Below are 25,217 nucleotides of genomic sequence, written 5' to 3' on the forward strand. Positions count from 1 at the left end.
TCGAAATAACTCGCCTCTGCGCGCTTCCACCCCTCCCCCCCTCCCCCCCCGTCCCCACCGCCCTCTTGCCCTCTTCCACCTTCTCCGTCGGGAGCGCTTGCTTTATTCATATACCGACTCGATATCTCGGCGAGGACAAAGTAACGGCCCGATGAGAGACCGAATTCGAGCGTGTCGAAATTTATCGTCCGAGTGCGCGACTCGTGGATTACGATACTCATTAATTACGATAATATATATATAAACAGGCTTTGCGGTAAACAAGCAAGGTAAGGAAATACTGCGGTCTCCAGGAGCCATTAAACAGAATCAATTATCGCAAAATTTGCTAATTGGGAATGGAGGATGGTAACATTTTTCATTGATAATAATAATAAATTAGAACGTAATAATTGGAAGTGGAAGAACGTGAATCTGGAAAAACATTCGACTCGCGCGCCATTACGTGTCAAACACGTTATTATTTTCGCATGATTTATGATTATATTCATCGCGCTGGCATCCCGCGTTCGGCTCTTAAAAATGCCTCTCTCTCTCTCTCTCTCTCTCTCTCTCTCTCTCTCTCTCTCTCGTTTGCGTTCGGTAATTACCACGCGATTTGCAAACAATCGACTCGACGACGGCCGACGGTAATCATCGCAAGTTTTCTTCTTGTCGATCGCATTTTCCGGCCATTTCAAGCTTAGTCACGCGCGAGACTAAAGACACGTGACTAAGCGCGCGCGTTTCTCGTCAATTCTCGACGAAATTGTCTTGAGCCGGCAGTTGCACAACATTGATTCGGTATTGCAAATTTCGAAAGAGAGAGAGAGAGAGAGAGAGAGAGAGAGAGAGAGAGAGAGAGAGAGGGAGGGAGGGGAGAGAGAGAGAGAGAGAGAGAGAGAGAGAGAGAGAGAGAGAGAGAGAGAGAGAGAGAGAGAGAGAGAGAGAGAGAGAGAGAGAGAGAGCACGCGTGATTCCACATCCCTTCCGCGCGCCCTCTGCCGCCTGCCGCGCTCTTCGTGAATAGTGCGAAATAATATTGTTATCAAAATACAGGCCGTTATTAAATTATAGTGAGAAATAACCGCTTTCGGTCTGAATAGCGAGGGTCGCCTTTTTTTCCTATTATTGTGAAACCCTCGTCGACTGCACCGGCCGCGATACTTTGGTCCGTGCGCCGACGCGCCGAGTGGCTTGCGGCAGGACAATACTTGATCGGCCGCGGCGACTACCAAGGACGGTACCATAGGCGTCTGCATTAGTGGTCCCGCGCGCGGCGCCGGCCCGAGACTTTCTCCATTTTTCGACGCTGGGTCGCTAAGTAAAATCGGAAAAACACGCGAAGAGATGAGGAATCGCGGCCGCAGCCGCGGCCGCGGCCGGCTCGCGCAGATTACGCTTAATTCGTGCGACAAAAGCAATCCTTGTTGCCAGCTTTCGACGAGCGCGAGAGAGCTCGCGCCTCGGAAAACACTAGCGGCGGATGGCAAAACAGACGCGCGCCGCGCGGATCGTTCACACGGCTTTACATCGCGTTACGCGTACGGCTTACCTCGTGTTTTTACGCGCTAAATTTCTCGCACGCCAAGCCGAGATTCGCCGAAGGATTCGCGAGTCGCGAGAAAACGCGGCTTATTTTTCTCGGCGGACGGAGCAAACGCGCGGACGTTGCGTATTTGCGGATACGGATACGGAAGAAGAGGCGCCCGAAGCGAACAGGGAGGGGAAGAGGGGAATACGCTCGTTAAAACACGTTACTTGGCGTCACACGAGCGGCTCGCCGACCACGCTGGGACTACGCGCGTCATCCCGTCTCCCCGATAGGAGAAACGAAACTTCGTATTACGACATTTATCAAACACCGAATTGTACACGCACGCAGCGGCGATTCGCGCGCCGCGGTGTACACAGATACGAGATACTCTCCTTCTCTCGGCGTTACCGCTATATTCAGTCGCGTACGACGACGGTAAAGCGTATAATGTATCTGGAAGATTTATTAAGCGAAATGTTTCGCTACAGTTCGAGAGCCGTTAATAAACCATTTACGCGACGCGCGCGCTACCCACACACGCACACTTCTACGCTTTTCCCGATGCCGTCGGAAAATCGCGTACTATTAATTATTCGCGCGACCGATCGATCGATCGAGAGAAACTAGCGCCGATCAAAAGCGCCGATGTGCGCGAGGTGGGACCTCGCGTGTCGGCGCTTGTGACAACGACGCGAACGCACAGACCATTCCTGCCGATCCTGCCGATCCTGCCGATCTGCAGTCAATAACACGCGGACAAATGGCGCGAGTAACGTAAATAACGCGTAAAAGCTTACAAAAGCAGCGCACAGAGTGGCGCCCCGAGAGACGACGCACCGACGGCCACGCCAATGACTTTAAACAGACTGCAGCCTCGCCTGTATCACCATTGGCGTATAACGTCCCGCTAATCGCTGCTGTGTTTGCCGTCGTAACGCGCGTTACCCGCGTTTACCGCGATCGTTTCCCGTCGAAATCGTTATTTCCGCCCGACGACCACTACCAGCGCGTAATTAAATATGAAAACTTAAGGTCAACCGAGAGCTCGAGTCGAGAAGAGAAAGAGGAAAGGAGAGAAGAAGAAAGGAAGAAGAAAAAATTATAGACGGACCTGGTCGAAAACATTTTTGGAAACTTGACGATATACGATCACATACAAGACTGTGAACGACACGACACGCGCCTATTTCTGGCCGAATCTCGAAATCGGATCTGCGAAGCACCTACTCGCGCGATGAATCATTTAACGTCCATGATTCCGTCCATTACTACGCTCGAACATTAATTCACGAATGGAAATGTCTTTCGATGATGTGTGTGTGTGTGTGTGTGTGTGTGTGCGTCGTTATATTCACGGTTAAAAAGTAAAGCCACATTCCGCGTAGAGAACTCGATCGATTCGTACTAAAAGACACTTTTTCCCGTGTGTGCGTGTGTGTGCGTGTGTTGTTTTTCCTTCTTCCTTTTTAATTATTATTCGTGTTTTTCGCGACGTGCATGCATATTAATATGAAACATTTCGAGGCTGCTTAATTAAATCCGTCGCGCGCAAATATAAATTATAAATAGCACAAGCGAAATAATATATGAAGAAATATGTTCGTGTTTTCGACGGAGCGCTACATAATAAGCCGCGCCGTATATCCCACATTTTCCATATTTTCGTTATCATAACTGTTATCTCTTTAGTTGGCATATTTATTTTACATATCGTACGTGTGTGTGTGTGTGTGTGTGTGTGTGTGTGTGTGTGTGTGTGTGTGTGTGTGCGTGCGTGCGCGCGCGCGCATGCTATATTTCACTGCGCGTATAACGCGCACGAATAAATTTCCTAGTATTTTTTAACGCACGCGCTAAGAATCCGTGCTAATGCGCGAGAAATCACACACGTTTTACCAGTCTGTTCGTCATTACTTACAATTTAAGAAGAGAAGAAGAGGAGAGAAGAGAGAGAGAGAGAGAGAGAGAGAGAGAGAGAGAAAAGCCGGGAAGAGAGGAAAAGCGAGAAAGAGAGAGAATTAGAGAAGAGAAAACCCTACAGATAAAACCTAGCAAAGAGAATCTCTCGCATCTCTCGCTCGCCTTAAAATACTGGCTCGTCCATTAGAGTATTAATCTTGGCGAGATACGTTTTATCTCGAGTATTATCAGGAGCGGCGCGTGGCGAGGAGAAGCGAAACTTTGGATTTCATGTTTGAAATTAAGCTTATGCAACGAAGAAGAGAGAAAGAGAGGGGGGAGAGAGAGAGAGAGAGAGAGAAAGAGAGAGAAAGAGAGATTCGTAACGTCCCGGTACGCCGGTACGCCATTTCGTTGCCAAGTCATTTGAACGAGCACGGCCGAGCGCCGTGCTGCCTGTTGTGCTTTTCCGCTTTCTCATAGCGCGGCAACAAAATATATATATATCGGTGGCCATCTAAATATTTTAAAAGGTTGCGCGCCGTTGCGCGAGATATTTCGCGATGGAGAGAAAGAGGGAGAGCGAATGGAGACGACCAACTCGACATGAAAATTTCGTTTAACGTCAAACAATTTCCCGGCGGACGTTACTCCGCGACGTGTTACTCGGCGCGCTTCTCGTCGAACCGTCGAGTTCGACGAGCCATCGACCACAAAGTTACGACGAGACACGTTTCGGGTGGTCGTAGTTTCGCGACAAAGATGTGTTATTGTTACGTCGCAGAAAAATTCAGTCCGTCCTTGCTTGCGCTCGGTTACGACGATTACACGAGCAGTAAATTCATCGGGAAGCGACACAAATATATATATATATATATATATATATATATATATATCAGGGTCTTGCAAAATTGTCGGATCGACGATGAATTCTCATTGGCTGAAAGGATGAGTCATTTCATAGACGCGGATCATGAATCAAGCGGAATAACCCGGAAAGTGGCAGGAAATGGTCTGAATAACGAGATAGCCAGATACTTTGATTAAACGTGGTATGTGTACTTTATAGTTACCGTTAATGAAAGAAATACGGCTGAAAATTCCAGACAAATTTGAGCAAGTTCCTGATATTTGGAGTATTTCAGCGCAGCAAAAGACACGTATTTCAGACACACACGCGAAGGAAAACATTACGACGTCACGCGTCCCCTCCTGCTTCTCGTCTCTCCTCTTCCCTCATCCCGCGACGAGCAGTCGTGCGAGATTATTATCGATCGTCGCGCCCGAGAAGCGAAATTGCGCGAATAACGCGCCTTTTGTTTCCGGTCGCCGTCGAAAATTTTGGAAAACTCACATTCTTGCGAATGCTCGCGCTCTGTACAGCGTCCATAGCGGTCCATAGCGATCCGGCGGCGCTTGAGCCAATAATCGCGAAATTCACCAAACTATTTCTCGAGTGTCCGATGAAGCTCCGATGAAGAGCGCATCAGGATCGAATCTCGTATTACGATTGGAAGAAACGCCAATCTCGGCCTCAAAGTCTCAATCTCGGCCTCGGCTCGTATCATATACGCGAGAGATCATACGAGCGTGACACGCCAATTTATTCCACGAGCGAATCAACCGCTCGCGGGAGCTCCGCGATAAATAGACTCGAATGTTTCAAAGTTTGCACACGTATGTTTGTGAGTGCGTGTACGTGCGTGCGTGCGTGCGTGTGTGTATGTGTGTGTGTGTGTGTGTCTGTGTTTGGTAAATATCGCGTAGCGCGATTCGTAACGCAGCGCTCGTTTAATTTCCTCGGGTACAGTTAGTATCCGTTAAATTTTCAAATAAAAATAAAGGTCTCGTTAAATTTTCAAAAACATCTCGAAATCCCTCAAATTGAATCCAAATACGCGCGGCGGTCCAAAATGTTCAAAATATTTGAGTATCAAATGTTTCGCCGATTGATTCGTGTACGAGCGCGCGCTCGTGAATATACTTTTCATTGACGAACCGCCGGGTGTTAGTCGACCTGACCCGATTTTAACACTCACATGTTCGAAATGACGCGCCGAAAAATATACTCGTCGGTCGTCAATTTGCGAGATGACTCGCGCGCGCGCGCGAGACAGTTCGCACGCACACGTTCGTTCCCCTTGTTCACGGTATGAGCTTTGCATTCGCGTGCGGATAATATAATTATTCGCGTATTTGAACCGACTGGCGCAGCTCCGTCGGCGAGACGCGAGTGTCACAAGCCGACGACAGAACGCGGCCAATAGCGCGTGGAAGATTCGTTCCTTGCCGTTCGCTTTGCTCGCTCTGCTCGCAAACACGCACGACAGTTTTAATAAAGGGACGACTCTCGAAATATGTGTAGCTGCTGGACGCGGTCCAAACGAACGCGCACGGTGAGCACAATTATTACTCACGCTTTCTCGGCTCACGCTCGTCGCGCACGAAGCCGGCCGGCTTCGAGCTCCGCTAAGTCTCGAGCCATCGACGTCGCGGAAAAGAGACGAATTTTCGCATCGCTCTCGGAAAAGGGGAAGCCGCTATCGCGAGAACGGTGAGTCTCGGGAGGGTGAGCGAGTCGAGGGTCAGGTTTAAGGGCTGTTGGATAGGGAGGATGGATCCCGACTGTTTTCAAAAGACACACTACACAACGTCCGACCCCTCTGAATACCAATTAACGTGAATTACGTGGCTACATCGAAACTCGAGACCGCGTTTCTCCGCCTTGCTCGCGCTCTTTCCTTGCCTTCCTCGGATTTATCCTGTCTATCGCCGTGCAGAGTTCTGTCTCTGTTCTCGCCTTTTCTTCCTTTTATCGTTTCGCAGTCGTATCGCAGAGCGATCGAAATATTTCAGCAACAATTTACGAATTATGATCGTGCTCGCGATGTAAATTACGGCTGGGACACTGCGAGCGCGCGCGCGCAACGCGCCGAATCGTTTACAATTACGTAGCTGTAATCGAGTTCTCGTAATTACCTCGAGGTAAATCAATCGAGGAGAGCGAGTTTATCTCGCCCGCTGCTCGCCGCACGTAATCTCCATGTGATCTCGTACTGTGAACAGTGCCTCTCTCTGCCTTCCCTCTCCCTGTCTCTCGTCGGAGAGAGACAGACAGAGAGAGAGAGAGAGAGAGAGAGAGAGAGAGAGAGAGAGAGAGAGAGAGAGAGAGAGAGACAGAGAGAGAGAGAGAGAGAGAGCGAACTCTACTCTCCCCAGATATAATTCCCTCCACAAAGTATGATAAAAGATCATCGACCGTAAGGTCATTATCGGCGGTCGGCAGAAAAAAGGAAGGGAATGGATACCTTCGGTATATTCGTCGCGCCGTTAAAAAAGAGAAAAGAGGAGAAAGTTGGTTTTACGGTCGGGGGATGTCGAGGCCTCGAGTATTGACAATGAATAGTTTTCTTCCGCGACGGAAAGCCGGTGAGGGTGGGTTGTGGAACGGGGAGAAAAAAAGAAGAGAGAGAAAGAGAGAGGGATAGAAAGATGGAAAGAGACAGAAAGAGAACATGTGGCTTCGAGCGAACGGTACGAGAGTGGTGGAGAGATGAGACTCGGTGAAGAAGGGTGTAGTAAAGGGAGGTGAAGAGAGAGAGAGAGAGAGAGAGAGAGAGAGAGAGAAACGGGAAAGATGGAGAGAGAGAAATTTGATAGGAGGGGTAAGTTACCATGGAAACGCGTCGTTCTCTCCCGCCCGTCTCTCTCTCGGATAAGGATATACAGGTGTACGTGTTTACACACGTTTACGTTACATATACACGTACACACACACACACACACATATGTGCTTCGTCGTAACGCGGTGTAAGTACCGCGAGCATTCGTATGAGAAGTCGTATTTTATGGGACGATTTCTCGTTCGGGATTGCGTTACAACGTGTCGCGGGATTTAATTTGCATTTTTTCCCTCAGCTAAGAGATCCGGAGAGAAAGATATAAATAGAAGGCACTATCAATCACAAGTGGATGTGTAGTGAGTTTGATATTTACATCGTGCAATTTCGTGACTTGCGCGGAAAATCCATCCGTCGATCGACAACGACGACGACGACGACGACGACGACGACGACGACGACGACGACGACGACAACGACAACGACGAGATTATCGACGCAAATTCCCGAGATCTTTTCCGTCCGTCTGTCCTCGAGCGACGCACAGATTCCTCGCGCGTCGCTCAGAGCGAGTGCTTTAGCAAAACACGACGCGTCGGACGCGCCTGAGCGCGAATGCTATCATTAGCATTTATATTAAATTAAGCTTCACCTTCATTTTCATAATGCGCTCTCGGGCCGTGGCGAAATCGAAATTACCGCTCTATCGCAATTAACCGCACGCTAAAAACTCGTCGTCGTACTCGCACAGAGTGCGTGCGCAACGCGACGCAATTGCACAAGGCGATCCAACGAAACGCGATCGCGAGGAACGTAACGACGAGTATGTCCCTGGCAGCGCGACGAGTTTTACGGTCGCGTAGATTTTCGCGACAGCCATCGCATTCGATCGCAGCGTAGTCTCTCTCTCTCTCTCTCTCTCTCTCGCCAAAACGCATACATACACATAACACGGCTGAGAGAAAAAAATAATTACGGGCTCCGTTGCGGACGCGATTACGACTACGACGGAATTATATCGCGTTAATTGCGCGAGCACCGTAAGATAATACGGTCTACCCGCGAGAATTCTCAAACGGATCTCATCAACCTCTCATTTACCTGTCAAAGGTGGAAATCAGAGGCGTCGCGTGTAAAGATGAACGATTCGTAGGTCAATGGGGCCTCGGGGGATATACCCGAGAGGGATAACGCACGCGCGCGCGCGCGAGCGCGAGAAGCTCTCCTCTCCGCGTCTTCCGGCCGCGCGAGCGCGCACGTTGGACTCCGGGAGAGCGCATTGGCGTACACCACGACGAAATAAAAGCCAGCCACGACGGAAATAGAAAACTGATAAATTTAAAAACGATTATACGTGACATCGACAACCGAGACACGTGTCGCGCGCGCGCGCGCACACCGCCAAGATAATGCGAGCGCGACGCGCGATTCTCCTTCGCGCGGAAGGACATCGCATCGGTTAACGAGTCGGTAGCACTTACTCGGAAAACTATTACCTCGCGCGGGAATAATAATAATCCCGAAAGAAGAAGATTCAAGAGGACATCGCGCGAGAGAGGGGAGGGGAGAGGCGGAGAGATTTAAACGCGATATCCACGACAGTGGCGTACGTATTATTTCAAGTCGCTGAAGAGCGCGAAGAACCTGTAGTAGCCGATTAAGACATCGTTCTTTAAATAACACGTCCACGTCCAACCTGCTTTCCACGACTGTGCGTGCGCGTTCGCGTCTGTCCGTTTTTTAACGTGACGTGTTACTTTTTTTCGTATAAACCTTTCCTTCGTCTTTTTACCGACGCAAACGATACTTCTCTCTCTCTCTCTCTCTCTCTCTCTCTCTCTCTCTCTCTCTCTCTCTCTCTCTCTCTCTCTCTTCTATTCTCTACGTTGTTCGAGATACTCAAGATATTAATTTCGATACGCGACGCGCTTGTGTAACGCGATTTTTTCCCACAACAGAGAAATCCAAGAGCAAACGAGTGATCTTGAAACAATCGATGATTTATTATCTGTCGTCTACCTCCGTACGCGCATCGTTAATGGGGAGGGGGGAGGGGGGAGACACACACGATTACTTACTGCACGCGTTAATCTTATTGTCGATGCAAACCCCTTCCGCCAGGCCGCCGTCCCTCCTCCCTCCCCCTCGACGGTACCGCGCCTTATTCGTTAACAATCTATTTCGCTGCGCGCCGTGCGCGCTGCTTCCCCCGGAGCGTGAACTGGTTTCGAACGAGTGTCATGCCTTTTACGTTTTCTGGTTTTTGTGCTCCTCACGGAGGGAGACAAGGGCCGACGACTTTTAATGGACGACAGGGCGAGCTGCATAGGCGTAAACCGCGCGAGGCCCTTTTAGCCCCGCACTCGGCCGGGACCAACGGAGCGTGACGTACCGTTAATTGCGACAGATGCGCGCTAATTTGGTTGCTGATACAAGCGCGTTGCACTATCCGCGCGAGATTTGTCGTATTTTCGCGCGACTCGATATATACGCGCGATTGCGCGACTGTTAAATAAAAATTTATCTCGTCGTGTAACGACAAGAGACCGTGCTGTGCTCGGCTCTCCGTTCCATTCCGAGCGAAACAGAATTTACGATACGTACATACGTCGACATTGTTCGACATTTATCGTTTCATTCGATGATAGATGTTGCCGGAGTAAATGTGATCTTTCGATGAAGTGAACTTTAATGGAAAAGGTATAAAAGTCGTATATATCGCGATTGAAAAATCGAATGAGATTTCGACGGAGCTACACGATGTGCAGTCGAGGGACAAAAACGAAAGGGAAATATTTGTTCTCGAGAGCGAGTACGACCGCTGCAAAAATTTCTTCGTCCGCTCGATGTACGCGACGCGCAAATATATTTTGTTTCAAGAATATCGAGTTCTGTCGCGCGTGAGCCGCGCGGCATTTAAGCAGACACGCGTACAACAAACGTGTGCTTGAGGACGGTTAAATCATTTCATGGATAAAAAAATGTTGCACGCTCCGTCGCGCACAGGCCGCGTCAGATGGTGAGGATTTCCTTGGATTTTTACGGACGGATATTTACGAAGGACACATATTTTTACTGCAATCGAGAACGCTGCGACGAAATTTCGAATCGCAATTTATGGAAAAACACACGCCAGCGCAATTGGCGCCGGCAAAATCAATTGCTGTCCGTAATTTTCGCCGTTACAAACGTTAAATAATTGGTTTACATTTGTAATTTTTCGACGTTTGTTAACATTTCTCATTAAAGACCGACGTAAAATAAATGAATAACAGAGCGACGGAGTGGGCGCGGCAAGCGCGCGCGCGCGCGCGCGGGGGGAAGTGGTACGTGCTTTTCGCCCGGCAGCCGATTATCGAAAAAGCAAAGCTCGAAACTCGTGTTTGCGTGTGTTTGAACTCGTTCGAAATGGCTCGATACGAAAATGAGGGCACACCCCCGGCTCCTGGACGCTCTCTGCAATATAAAATAATACGAATCCAAATACACGCGGTCGTTTCGCCGCCCGCTTTTACGCGCGTTCGCGACCGAGACTGTATTTTGTCCGCTTGCGAGCGCGTTTTTAAACCGCAAGCCTAACAACGAGAAACAAATGAAAAAGAACCAAACGAACGAACACAAAATAATCTATCGGCGGAATCGCGATCAATTGCGCGCGCGCGCGCAAATTCTGGCTCGTGTCTCATTTAAAATAAAACGCGCTTCATGCGCGTGATGCATATTCGCGAGCAGCCGAGAAATTGCGTGCGCGTCCGTGTGTTTTCAATGCGCGATGGTTTTCACAGTCGATTAGACATTATTTCGGAATAATAGGTATAACGGGAAGCACAATAATACTCTGAGAGAAAAAGACTGCGAAAGAGAGGAGAAGAGGGGAAGCCGTTTCCTTCGGCGGGCTTCACGGTAACGAGCTTCACAAAAGAGCACGGTTAGAGTATACACGCGTATACGTGCGAGCGAGCGCGCGTTAAAATGTGTAGCGGTGAATGTGTAACTCTGCCGATAATACACGCAGAGTAAACCGGCGACGTTGGTATTGGTATAGACTTTCGGAATTTGTTATCACTCCACCCACACAACATCGTATGCGCGCGCGCGCGCACATTGCAAGTAATCATTTCAGCGTGAAGGAGAGCATCGGCTTTAAAAATACCGGGAGAACGAAAATAACCGTCGCTCTCTCCGCGCCCCGGAGCTTTAAATAAAATCTCTGCGCGAGAAAAATTGCAACCGCGAAAATGTTGCGGCGGTCGGCCGGCCGATCGAGGATTGCAGAAATTGGCGAATACATTTTTACGTAACGTCGATAAACGATTAAAAGAGCGCGGCAACGGCCCGTGGGCATTTACGCGTTTGTCACAATTACGGGAGGGATCTCTTTTCCCTTCTTCCTCTTTTCTTTTTATTCTCTCGTGGACCGCGAAATGAGGAAATGCTCGGTTTTTTGGGAGGGACGGGGCAGCATCGAACGAGAGGGGAAAAAGAACGAGCATGGCAAACTCGGAACCCTCGTATTTAGAATGAAGAGGAGAGGGTCCTAGAAAGAGAGAGAGAGAGGGTGGAAAGAGAGAGAGAGAGAGAGAGGGGGAGAGAGAGAGAGAGAGAGAGAGAGAGGGTGGAAAGAGGGAGAGAGAGAGAGAGAGAGAGAGAGAGAGAGAGAGAGAGAGGGGGGGGGTGGAAAAGAGAGAGAGAGAGAGAGACACGAAGAGCGAGACACGAACGCGAGGGGCAGCAAGAAGAGCCTGTCGCTTTTGAATGGAATAGGCGGAATCCGTATAATCGTCAGAGCTGGTCAAAGGTTGCCACACACGAGGCGAATGTGTGGTACTTGTTACATGCGATCGTACATTAGAATTATACAATCTCAACAAAGCAGCCGAGCAAAGAGAGCGAGAGAGCTATACATACGTGCGAGTAATGTACAGCAATGCGCAAAATTACATTACCCGTTTCACGACTACCACTCACTCCCTTCTATACTCCTACCCTACACACTACTGTCGTATCGAATTGTGCTCTAATTACGCGACCGATAAACTCGTAATCTCGGACAGAGCAATACGAGAGCGAAAGGCCGCAGCGTTGCTCGCGCAGCGTTCGCGTGCGCGAGCGCAAATACGCTTTTTCCGTTCGGTGCATTCGTCAGTCTTCAGACTTGACGCGAATTATGAGGGAAAAGGCGGGCGCAACAATTTAGCCGAACAACGGCGAGCTTAATGTTTTGTAACGACGCCGGACTTTATTACGGGGCGAAGCACTTCGAGACTCGTTCGGCGAGCGGAATTTTAGCCCCCGACTCCGAGGTAATTTAATGCTGCATCGATCGCCGGCACCGCACGGGGAGCCGTAAATTCGAATTTTAAACAAGCACCGCGCTAATGATATTAGTATAATAATTATTGCCACGCCCGCGCGCGCATGCGCGATACGACGCGTCGAGCTGTAAGTGGAAACGGCATATTTCACAGCGTGAAAAATACATTTTCGACTATAACCACCAATTAATCGAATTCGAGTACATTACTCGTGGCCTTTCTTTACCGCTTGCGTGCGCGTCGATTTCATTTCTACGCGGCAATAAATGAAAGCAAAACACGCCAACGATCGTACACGTACGAATTCGAAAGCGAGTAAATTAAAGAAATTAAAGAGGTAAAGTTGGAGACTGCAATGTCGCGGAATACCGCGCGACTGTCGATAAATGCGGGAATTAATTCTACAAGTAAACATGTACTCTCTGATTATCGTCGAGGAACAATATACGACGGGATATTTGTAATTTCTGCGCCGATCGATTCGGTAAACGCCTGATAAACGCGAGAAAATACACTCACGCAATTTTCTTTGAAACACAATAAATTCGTAGCCAACCTATTGCATCAGTCTCATCTCCGATTATTATCGGAAAAATAAATACAAGAGAAAAATAAAATGGAAGATAGGGTGTGATCAGCAATTTTACCGAGTAGTGTCAGGAACGAGTGAGTTGCACTCGCAACGGTGAGTAAATATTTTGGAAAATTGTGCACGTACGACACGATCCGGGCGGGATCGTTGCAATTGACAAAAATGTGTATATATATATATATATATATATAAAACTTGGAAATTACGTCGACATAGGTTGCAGCAATTACCCGATCGGACAATCTTGCAAGTGATGGAAACGTTTTGGTGTCACGAGTCGAGCACTGCGGCAATGTAATAAAGCTATTAGCGTAATATTACGCGCAAACTTCGATGGAGTTATGTTTCGAGGAAACGTGCGTCCTTCGACCCCCTTCCTCCTTCACCCCACGTCACGCCTACGGAGAATGTACACGGGCGTATAAACTTCAGTCCATCTTGCTGCAAAATTACTGATTCGTCAGCGTCAAAATACGCGTCTACCTGCATTTAATCATACCTTCAAATTAAACTCGAACGCTGCTAATAATTAAGAGCGATGTTTATCCGCGAGCTATGAGGTAACTTGAAATCGCATACGAGTGGACTCGTCGTCACCGTCGCCGTCGTCGTCGTCGTCGTCGTCGTCGTCGTCGTCCTCGTCCTGCCGCGGCTCAGATAAGTGATAAGAGAAAGTTGCACTTTGTAAATTAAAACGAGTAAATCGCGGAGGTACACTTGCGCCTCTGATTCTCTTTCTCTCAGGAAATGTACAAAAGAACAATCGTACGTCAGATCAATCCAAGTAACACCGGTCAAAAAGAAAATCTAATTAGCGCTCGACATTTCTCGTTTATACACTTCAGCGAAAACGTAGCGCAGAAACGAGGACTTAAACGATTATCGTTAAACGTTAAGGCAAACAGAGGCGGTGAAGGTAACAGAAATGCGCGAATATACTGTTCGCGTAGTTCCAACAATTTCATGAGAAACTCATCCCGTTGATAGTAAGCAAGTAAAATGTGCTCGAGATGCTTGTGAATGTGCCTTAAGGAACCGCCGCAGGTAACAAATGCACACCGTGAAAGCGGCTACGACACGTATATACATGTGTATGAGCGCATTTGCATACACACACACACACACACACACACACACACGACAGCATGCGCTATCGAGCATCCTTCGTCTGGATCGCTCGAGTGCGCTACCTGCAGCAATTTAAAGATTACCCGAGTCGAAGTTTTGACTCTACTCTAACCCAGCAAATTTCGTCAAACTTGACAGACCGATGGAGAATCTTGAGATTTCTTCTCATTATGCTAATTATTATCTTACTTTGAGATTATACAAACCGTTACTGTCTTTCTCTTCGTGTCATGGAGACGGGAACTTAACGAGGAACCTGCTTAAAGACTCTTTAATATTCAATTATCTTAATCTTAATGTACGACTGTTTAATCTTTATCCTTAATTTCAAAATAATGCGACATTTGTGTAATATGTTCAAGTTGCAGATGAAATATAAGCGATAAGCAAATATTGAGTAATTATTAATATGGCTATACAATTACCTTCAATAGATATACAAGAAACTTTATTTTTCTTTCACTTTTCTTAATTTCTGTATTACTTTTTTACCGGCATTGAGGATATTTTCGTAGAATGTAGGAATTCAGGAAAGGAGGAGTTGCAAGGAGTTGCAAGTTGCAAAGAAATATAATAAGACTAAATAATGGAATAAAAGAATAAAAGAATGTATATAGAGATAAATTCAAGATGGAGTTCGTTTCCCAAGGAGCATTATTACAGACACACAACAAGTCGCCACACACATGAGATTTGCGTTAGATTTTAAAAGCGGCATTTATTATCACAAACTGTTCACAATCTTTGATGAAAAATATTTTAATTTAGAATAATTTGACTGACTATACGCGGATTCATATTCATTGTTCAGTCGTTCGAATCAATGTTTTTGACGTAACATAAATACAAATTAATGAACAAGGAGAAACGCATCGAGTTATAATTATTTGTCTTGTCAAATAATAAGGAACAGTGAATACCGCCTCGGAAATTCGACTCGGATGTTTCTTTAAGTGTCTCGGTAAATTCATCAGATATCCGTTGAAGTCGACCACGCCCGCGCCGCGTGTAATAAACAATTGGATATACCTCGAAGTATAACATGCCGACATGTTGTCTGTTGTCTCGACGTCCAGAGTCCTCCGTCTTGGCTTCCCGAGTTGCTCCGTCATGGCGCGCTCCGGGCACTGACACTGACATTCGCATAGACGCAATTCGGTCGGAGGAACGCGTGTTCGTTAATGAACACGATGACGAGAGCTCGATTAAATATTTTAAGAACCGCCGTGAATTACAACACCGACTCAGTGCGTAATATAAACACTGGTAGTCGTGAAAATGGGCCCGCCCATGAGTGACATTTGCCGCCCGAAAGATATGGCAACAATAACACTCCAAAACATTCCTCACCTTCGCAAACGACCGACATGATCTTCGACACTGATCACTCACGCAGAATTACGCGTATGAACAGTTGCCAGAGTTTACGAAATTTACAATCTTTCGTAAATCTCGCGAATGTCAATTTGCGAGACCTGAGAAATAACCTTTCGTTACTGTTTAACTTCATTGTACCATTGCTGGAGGAGTACAAACAGTGTTATTTTTATTCTCTTCAACCTCCAAATTGTCCAAACCGAAACGTCTCCAACGTTAGTAAAAATAATAAACGTTAGTAATAATAAACGTATTATGGAGAAAGGAAATTTATTGTTTCCTTCGTCCCTTATTAATCCCTTAATCGCCCATATTAATTATTTATTATTTGTTTATCGCGTACACTCTATCTGCATTGAAGTAAGCTCTATAATTAATATATCTGTAGAGATTAAGAGAACAAAGAACACAACAAAAACGGCTGGAATATTTGGAGAGACAACGTTGTAGTAAATAACTTTGAATATCTGTTTTCTAAGAATGCTTACAGCAAGCACAGGGGGACCTGAGCTCTCAGCCATTCTACAGGCTGTCAGCAGGCCCTTCTTTAAGCCTCAACGAGGAGAAAACGGCAGTAACCGTTCATAGGCATCAAAGGGCAATAGCCTCTATACTATTGTACCTCGAAATTCTCCATGGGTCTCTCAAGTTGGATGGAATTTGCAGGGTTAATGCAGAAGCAAAATTTCGACTGGGGTAACCACGCTACAAGGGCCTCGATGCCTCCCTCGATATCGTCATTGTCATTGATATCTCCGCTGCATTTCGAGATGCTTCGGATGTGAATTGTTAACTGCTACGGATAGAATGTGACGAGAGAGAGAGAGAGAGAGAGAGAGAGAGAGAGAGAGAGAGAGAGAGAGAGAGAGAGAGAAATTTCGGAATACGTGTATACATAAAATGTATATAAAATTATAATATGTATTAAAACATTGACATGCGCGCGTTATCGAAACAATCCCGGTTGAATGCCAATCGGCGCGTTACGCTCTTCTGTCCTTGTTCATTCGCCGTTATTCCGCGCAGTTGCGATTTTCGAAAATCCAATTGCACGTATTCGCAAAATGAATTTCCACGACTGTGCATTAACGCTCATAATAATAACGTGCAAATTGAGCGCGGTGACTTTATTATTAGGGAGTACCGATGAGACAATGAGGTTACCTCAAGACGTCCTCGAAAATTTGCGAGATTATCGTCACGAGATTCGTCGACACCCCATAAAAGTCCCGCGACTTCGTAACGAAGAAAAATCCCGAAGAAAGAGAGAAGTCGAGAAGAGGCGGGCGAAATTTTCTCACCGCATCGGGAACTTATCGAATGACTTTTTTTTCCTCCTCCCCTGATTCTAGATTCGCGAGGTTTGCGCAGTGAGAGGGAGGTATTAAATTGCCAGCTCCTGTCATAATCTATCTCACCTCCGGCCAGTTAAACTTGGCTAATAATTCGCCAGATTGGCGCCGGCAGTAGGCATGCGCAACAAAAACCAATAACACTGCTTCCATCTCACTCCAGCTCGTTCGTGCTCTCGTTCCCAGTTACCCATACAGTGGCTCGGCATCCCTTTGCCCCCTCACGCGTCCTCTCACTCTCTCTCTCTCTCCCCCTCTCCCCTCTCTCTCTCTCTCTCCTCTCTCTCTCTCTCTCTCCCTCTCTCCCTCTCTCCCTCTATAGGTTCTCTTCGACACCCCCGTGGTCTATCCTCGTTTCCCTTCCCAGTTTCCATGCCTACGGTCGCCCACTCTGCCAACCATGCCAACCACGTTGCAACGGCAATACACCAACACCAACCCGGCCACACCATCGTAGTGTATCATGGCAAAGCGCACGCCGAACTGCATTCGCATAAATCCACTCGAATGCCTAATACCCGCCAAATACCGGTCGCCGGAGAAAAGCAGAAATCTGTGCTTCATTTTATCATTTTGACGAATTCGTTCAGGGTAGTCGCGAGGCTAGCGTAAAAGTCACCAAATCGCCGTATACGTATCGTAATTAAATTATGCTCTAAATAATCACGGAGGGAAAGAATATTCATTTTCTCTCGCGCATATTTCTATAAGCGCGCCCATATGAACGTACCTCTCATGATTATCGTTGGGAGTTGTACTAGATATATATATATAAAGAGAGAGAGAGAGAGAGAGAGAGCTCTTTAAAATATTGTGATAATAAAACAATATCAAAACGTGCACGTTTGATGAGAGGAGTAGTATGAGGTATAGGAGAAGAGAATAGAGCTTACGGCCTGTGTGCGGCATCAGCCGCTGGAAAATCGATGGCCGACATGTTCGACGGGACGTCCAAATCCGAAACTTTGCGCCGATAGACCACTCGTTGCTTTGCTAATTCATCAAATCGGCTCGATGAATATATTAATTGCCTCGTTGTAACACAACGGTGATCGGTTGATCAAATTACGCGTTCACTGACCTTCCATCGACATGCGCGCGCGCGCGCGCGCGCGCGCGTGTGCACTATTGTGCTTTCCCGATGCAAACGCACAACACGATTCTTGAAAGGGTCGATTCATTCAATCGGCTTGACGAACGCACTCTCGTCGGATTGAGCTTATTGAAACTCATTTTTCAAACCGTACGAATGGTCTTTTAATCGTCCGACTGAAAAGCCGCGCGAGAGAGTAAACTTTCATGCTCTTTCATGCGCCTATTAAAGTTGTCCGAACGCACACCCGGAAAGGACCCGGAAGGTACACATTAAATATCGACGAGGCTCGGCTTGACTCGACATGAGAATATCAACAGCGACCAACGCGACAGCTTTCCTTTCCTCTTTTTTTCTATTTATTCTAAAAATAACAATAAAATCCTTCTCACGATTAAATCGTCCTCTTCCGCGCGCGCGGCGCGGTTATTTTCGTAATGCTATATCGCGACACAAAAGCGAAGTATTTCGATTTCCACGTTAATGAGGAAAGTTACGACAATAATAATGATAATACCAGCAACTACGTCGACAATGTCGTCGTTAATGAGAGGAGCTTGGCTAATGATAATGTCGCGAGGAGGAGCATTATATAATGTTGACTTATTCTCGCATATCATATCTAATACCGCCCGCCGTACCTGCATTTCAGCCGCCTCGCTCGCGCTCAGGATACTAAATTATCTCCATATAATGAAATTAGATATTGCATTCTATTTATATATTGCGTTTACTGCGTCTACAGATCGTCTGCGTCTGTTACGAGCGGCAGTGTCTGATTTTTAATGGACAAGCACATTGCACCACGGGAAAAATAATTGTCGTGAATGTACCTCCTCCCTCTCCCTCTCTCTCTCTCTCCCTCTCTCTCTCTCTCTCTCTCTCTCTCTCTCTCTCTCTCTCTCTCTCTCTCTCTGTCCCTTCCTCTCTTCCCCTTTTTCGCACGTGCGCACACGGTCTAATTGCAGCTGCAATTACTACGGATCTTCAAACTGTCGCGTCATTAAATTAATTACTCGCTATTCGCTGCGCGGAAAACATCGTGTCGTGGATCATCCGCTCTTTTGTCGGACTGAGATCTCGGAAATTTAAAATTTCCACGGCAGAGTCGTGATGTAGAGGAGAAGTCGTGATTTGACGCACGTGCACGCGATGCACGCAAGGCTTCACCGTTTAGCAAAATGGCATCATTGGCGGAATATGAGACGCGCGTTCGACATTTGAATTGGGACAATTAGAGACGAAACGCGTCCCGATGAATGTACTCCTGAAATAAATTTGACACGAATCCGAGGCTCCGATTAGTAAGAAATGTGATTCCGTCCAACATTCCGTGCAACCACGTATATCCACGTCGAAATACGCATACGTGTGAGCAAATTTTCTAATCGTTGAGAAAAGAATCGAGAAGATGATCGAGACAAGCAGTCACGACCATAGCCCGTATACCATATACGTGGCAGTCTTAATCGCGCGATTTCTCGTTGTGTGCGTCGGGCTTAAGGGTACATTCACCCGTCGTGGGTTCTCTTCTCCGTCCTCCAGCAGCCGAACAACAACCGTGTGTGCACGCGAATTCCACGAGTTTTATTTAGAACATCGAATTATTCTAACGTGACGAGTGCGCTCGCGCTCGCGCTCGCGCTCGCTCGCTCGTATGCACGTGGGGGGAGAAAAAATAGAGCGATAGAAAGCAGCGCGACGTAGTATATAGTGTGGCACGCCGTAAACGATTCGGCTTTTGCGTGTGGCCAGGCTGGATGGCGAACGGGCGAACGGGCGAACGGGCGGGGGAAGCTCGGAATAAACCGCGGGGGTTTTTTGTTTCGAGTACACGTAAACTCGATTCTCTCGCAACGACGACGAAAAGCGGAAAATTATCGCGCCTGTCTACGAATCTCGGCCTTCCCGAAGATTAACCGCCGTCTCCGTTACGTGCGCGTGTCTATGCTAATTGCGGAGGCGGAGATAATGACACGCGTAATTGCGTTATCGAACGAATCGCCGAGCTGGCGAGGGAATGAGAACTTTTAATTAAAATTTTGCACGGAGAACAAAAAAGGAAAGAACAAGGGGGAACGTATGCTTTCGGCCAAGCCGAGTCGTATGTGCGACTCTCTTGCGACACGAGTGAATTAAAATAGCGAAAATTGCGGACCGAGCGTAACGCGGTGTTCTTTGAACTATTACACAGTAAAGCACGATGTAGCTTTTCCTCGTCGGCAAGAAAGTAAAATCGTTGTTACGTCTCTGATAAAGACCAGACGCGCGCGAATGACTGTATGCGCGCGCGCGCGCGCGCGCGCGCGTGTGTGTGTGTGTGTGTGTGTGTGTCTGTCCCGCCGCATTCCACACGGACCGGCTGGTACCTGCTGCATGTAATCACGTTGGAATAATTAATTAGCTTATTCTGCAGTACTTAGGTCGAATGAAAAACGTATCGTCGAGGCTAAACGAAGGTAGTTGCGACGAAACGCTTCGTTTGCAAGGAAATATTTACGAAATGGGCACGATGGGGACAATAACTCGATTGACTCGAATCTCACATTTTCAGGCGAAAATTTAGTCGAGTCTTTCTATCGCGTTGAATCTCGAAATCGAGATTTAAATATTCTCTTGTTTTGAACAGATTCGTAATAATGCGATGTGTGTGTGTGTGTGTGTGTGTGTGTGTGTGGGTGGTATGTAATTTTCGGTGAAACGTTAATACGGTAAAGTAGATCGATACGAACGCAAGCACAACGCGGACGCGAGATTATTAACGTAACGTCACTTTTCATTACGTTTATTATTAAAAGGGTTCGGATTATAACGATTTAACGAGCGTGCATTAATAGAGTCGCGACCATACGAATATTCCCCGGCCCGGAATTTATAGATTATATTCGCCGAGGCCACCGCGCACGGTGGCGTTACTTATGGATAAAACGTTAGTCGTGATCGGAATTTCTTATGAGTTCATGCAAACTAATAGCCGCGCGCGGCCGAAGAATCGAATTTCCGCGAAGCGGGTTCTCCCTTGTGTTTGTGCCAACTCGCGGTTGGCAGCAACTCCGAGCAAAAATAGAAGAATACAATGCAACATCTCAAATATCGCGGGATTGTGGGGCAAACGATAGCTACGCAACTTTAATTGCGGCGTTATTGATGGGGCCGTAATGTCCGACGATAAATAAAAAATGTCCATACATCGATTGCGATAATATGTAGGCATAATTGCCGGTTAGTGCAACAAGGTTCCGTTCCAATAATCAACGGTATCGTGCAAACATCGTGCTGCCCGCTCGCGCGCGCACGAAATTAATACATAAACATTACAGGTAGAAAACTTACTCTCCGAGTACACTCCAGACATTGGTGATTATTAAAATTGGAAAGTACGATTAAGGTAATATCGAACGGATCGCTCGAGTATAATCAGGTCGATATCGATCGAGGATGGTTAAGAACGACTGAAACGTTTTCGTTTCAGCGCCGCCATATATAACGTCGACGCGAATGGCGAAGCTTTCAGGAAATACACGCTATCGATTATCCCCCTGTAAACGTACCTCAAACGTATACCTCGCGAGGAAAATAATAAAATTGTCCATTACGTGTAACTTCATTATCCCGACAATAAAGGGACGACGATCGATTAGCGTGATTAATTTATCTCGTCTGAAATACGTAAACTCGCGTATAACTCGATTTCGTGAAATTCTACGTTTCGTTTGGATTTGTGTTGAAAGTGGGCGAATTGTTACGAGTTACGAGTACGCCAGGGTAATTTCGTGAAAACTCTTCACCCGTCGTAAAGTAACCGAAAACCAGACTGCCAGCAGCTGTTGGACAAATATTTTGCCTTGATAGTCAAGATGAAGCAAAGTTCCCATCCCAACCGGCCTCATCAATCACGTCCATTACACACGACATGGTCGATTCGCGATAACACGCGGCTGCGCGCAAGGGACAGAAGGAGAGAACGAGAAAGTAAGTAGGGCGGGCAGAGAGAGAGAAAGAGAGAGAGAGAAATGGAAAGCGAGATCATTTAGTAAAGTTAAAAAAAAGAAAAATTCACCGAAATAATTTGCAGCAGCATCACTTCGAGGATGATGCGGAGGGAAGGGGAACAAGCGCTACAATTGACGACGACTCGAGATAATGCTTTCTATCGCGTTGTTCGACATAATTGTCGGCGAGAAAATGTTCAGTTCCTTCTGGAGCAATTACGAGGAACAAAAGGGTCAAAAGTAGCGGCCGCAATTACGAGTTTCTACCTCTAGTCGCTCTCTCTCCCTCTCTCTCTCTCTCTCTCTCTCTCTCTCTCTCCCCCCTCTCTCCCCCTCTCTCTTTCCTCTTGCTCCTCCAGCTTCTTTTTCTCCAGCTAAATAACTGTGGATTATATTCCACCCCGAGTTTTGTCCCGAGTGTTTTTTGAGAAAGCTTCCATTACGCACAATTTCTCTCAACTCGCGTGCTGACTCGAAGATGACAAAGGGACGAGAAGGGACACTCGCCATCGGCGGTACTCGCAATATCGCTCCCATCGAGGAAGGCAAAGAGTGCCCGGCGTCACCCTTCTCGCGCGGCCCCTCTGCCGCGGCATTTTTTTCTTTTTTTGCACATACACCGCACGACCGAAAGAGAAACAATATTTCCTCACGCGGAAAATCGAATCGTTTCACGTGCCGCGAATTGAATTGTCCGTCGATCACGGTTCGGCGGCACTTCGTATCGTTGATTTAGTCGATGAAAACTGCAAATGCGAAAAAAGGCGAATTTCGTTTCTTCGCGGGCGGACGAAGAAGTGACGCTGAAGTGACAATTTATACAGTTAATCGACAAAAGTGGAATGATCAAAGATCACACGACTACCGAGAGAGCGGATCATACTGATCACAAGGCGACTCTGGCTGCCCCTTCCGAAATAATCGGCCGGCAAACAGTGAAAATGACGAGAGCAACGTCAGGGGGTGCGCTTAATTGACGACGTCTCAATGGAACAACGGGGGCGAGAGAGACCCCAGTGGCAACCCCAAAAGCCACCCTAGGCGTCGAGCGAAGAAGGGTCGCCCGAACGGCCGTATCCTTTCAGGCTTCGAAGTGGCTTTAAGTCCACGCCAGTATTTCACGGAGTTTCGTTTACCCGGCCCTCCCTCTTACTTACTCGCCCCGGGAGAGGGTGGAGAGGCGCGCGCGCGCTCAATGTATTTCCGCATATTTGAATAATGCCTCGTTCGTGATTCCGTAATCGTTCGATTCGATCGCGCGCACACACAAAAGCGGTTCGCATCGATGCGCGATATCGCGGTCGCGTGATAATCCCATTCGCGTTGCGGCGGAATACAGACGGATGAATTGTCGATAAACGCGATATACGGTAACATGAGTCTTCAACGTACACGACAGGCCTGCTATATATTCCACGAATAATGAATATTCCAAATTATATTAACAAAATAAACCGTACGCCTCATGTACGTGAATTATTCCCCGTTGAGGCGCATTGGGGGGGAGAAGGGGGGAGCCGTTTCATACTCGAACCATGCCAAAATGGCGAGTGACGTTTCATGAAATTTCCATGGAGTGTCATGGATATGCATCGAACTACGGCAGTGAACTAACACCGGGACGTGGGAAAGCGCGATAAGGTCGAAGTCAGCACGCGACAGATTCGTTACCGACGACGGCCGGCAAGGCAGAAATTGTCGTAACTGTAACGCATACACACACACACACACACACACACTCTGCAGCGTTGCATTAAAGCGTCGACCAAAATGGTTAAGCGAGGGTGCTGCTTGGAAGAGTGTATCAGCATATTAATCGAGTGATGTCCGTTAAAACGATACTCCAAGGGAGATCCTTCACCGCATCTTTTAGCTCGCGTATACGCGTTTATACTCGCGATTAGTTTTCGCGCAAACATTACCCTTCGTGTCGCCCGATGACGGCAATAAAATATTCATTCGCTAAATCATGCAAGCATCATGCAATTAACAAGCGGAAAAGTGCGAAATGTCGCGTGACGCATGGGGAGGAGGAGGACACGCGGCAGGACGAAGGGAGCTATTACGAGTTTCATGGAAATACATGAGAGGTCTCTGGATTCTTCATTTTATTTTAACGAGATGTATAGAAAATTGAAAGAAAAACTAAGAGACACTCCCGCCCCCCCTCCTCTTGTTATATCTATAGCGATATACGTATTTTCGTATTTTCCGCACATCCGCGCGCGGATTTTTCTAATCACTGCGAGCGTAATCGCTCGAAAAGCGCTCGCGCGCTCACTTCAGTATCGACCGTATGCCGAAATTTGTCAGAGCTGTCGCCTTCACCTCTCACCCCTATACCTCTTGCTTCGTACAGCCAAAACATACAAAAAAGAAAAAGAAAAAGAAAACATTGTATTTTGTGAATAACTCACCTCTCCGTGCGTGTCCCTCCTGCCGTCCGGCGTGTTCTCAGGTAAGAAGTAGAGGCGTAAGGACGCCAGAGGCTGATTCGGTCCGCGGCTGTCCATCCACAGCAGCTGAAGCTCACCGATGCTGACGAGGTCGGCATCGTTCCACAATTTCGTTAGGAAGAAGCTGCCGAGACGTAGGACGCGGCCGTTACCTATCCTCACCGCCTTGTAAAATGTGTAAGGGCCGTGGCTGAAGCAAGCACCGCCCAGCAACTGCGAAACGAAGGAAGAAAGTCGGCCGGTTATTTATAATACGATTCGTCTGTGGAAGAAAAAATACACGCGGAGAATGCGTAATGTCGCTTCGCGATTTCTCCATGTAGTCTCCAGAATTAAAGAGAAAAAGGGACAAAAGAAGACTCTTGGAACAATATATAAGCTGCTTCTCTTTTTCACCGGTGTAATACCGCGCGTACGCGATTAATATTAATTCCGATAACGCGACCGCCCGCGGTACGTATCATTTAATAGTTATTACCATACCATTAGCAAAATATTATAATTAACATAAATTAATACTTAATGAAATACGTTTGAATATTGAAACGTATTACGATGCGATATTAATCAAGTATATGTGGATACATATTTCCCGTCTGTTCCTACGTGCGTGCGTGCGTGCGTGCGTGTTTGTGAGCGCACGCGCACGATGACGGACGCGAATTTATATTAAAAATGTAGCGAGCGCTAACGTAGAGAGCCAAATGTAGGTAGGGAGCAGTATGTATGACGCATCGAAAAATATCGCGCGCGCAGTTTAACCGAGAGATATTCGTTCGAGAGACATTTTTTGAGCCGACGAAAGCTCGTTCAAGTCGGCTTTTAAAATACCATCCCCCGGATACGACCATCGCGAGAGATTCGCGGTTAGTGGCGG

The 25,217-nt window shown here is 47.2% G+C and overlaps 1 protein-coding gene across 1 annotated transcript in view; it reads right to left on the bottom strand.

Moving 5' to 3' along the window:
* The window catches only part of LOC105189178 (myb-like protein Q), a 121,450-nt gene extending 96,868 nt beyond the window's left edge, over nucleotides 1-24,582 (bottom strand). The window contains exon 1 of the mRNA XM_025299989.1: nucleotides 24,302-24,582. Coding sequence (XP_025155774.1) covers nucleotides 24,302-24,397 — 96 coding nt within the window. The 5' untranslated portion in view covers nucleotides 24,398-24,582. The remainder of the gene's footprint in view (nucleotides 1-24,301) is intronic.
* Nucleotides 24,583-25,217: the final 635 nt, after the last annotated feature.

The sequence above is a fragment of the Harpegnathos saltator genome, unplaced genomic scaffold (genome assembly GCF_003227715.2).
Source record: "Harpegnathos saltator strain DR-91 unplaced genomic scaffold, Hsal_v8.6 scaffold31, whole genome shotgun sequence".
NCBI classification, from domain to species: domain Eukaryota; kingdom Metazoa; phylum Arthropoda; class Insecta; order Hymenoptera; family Formicidae; genus Harpegnathos; species Harpegnathos saltator.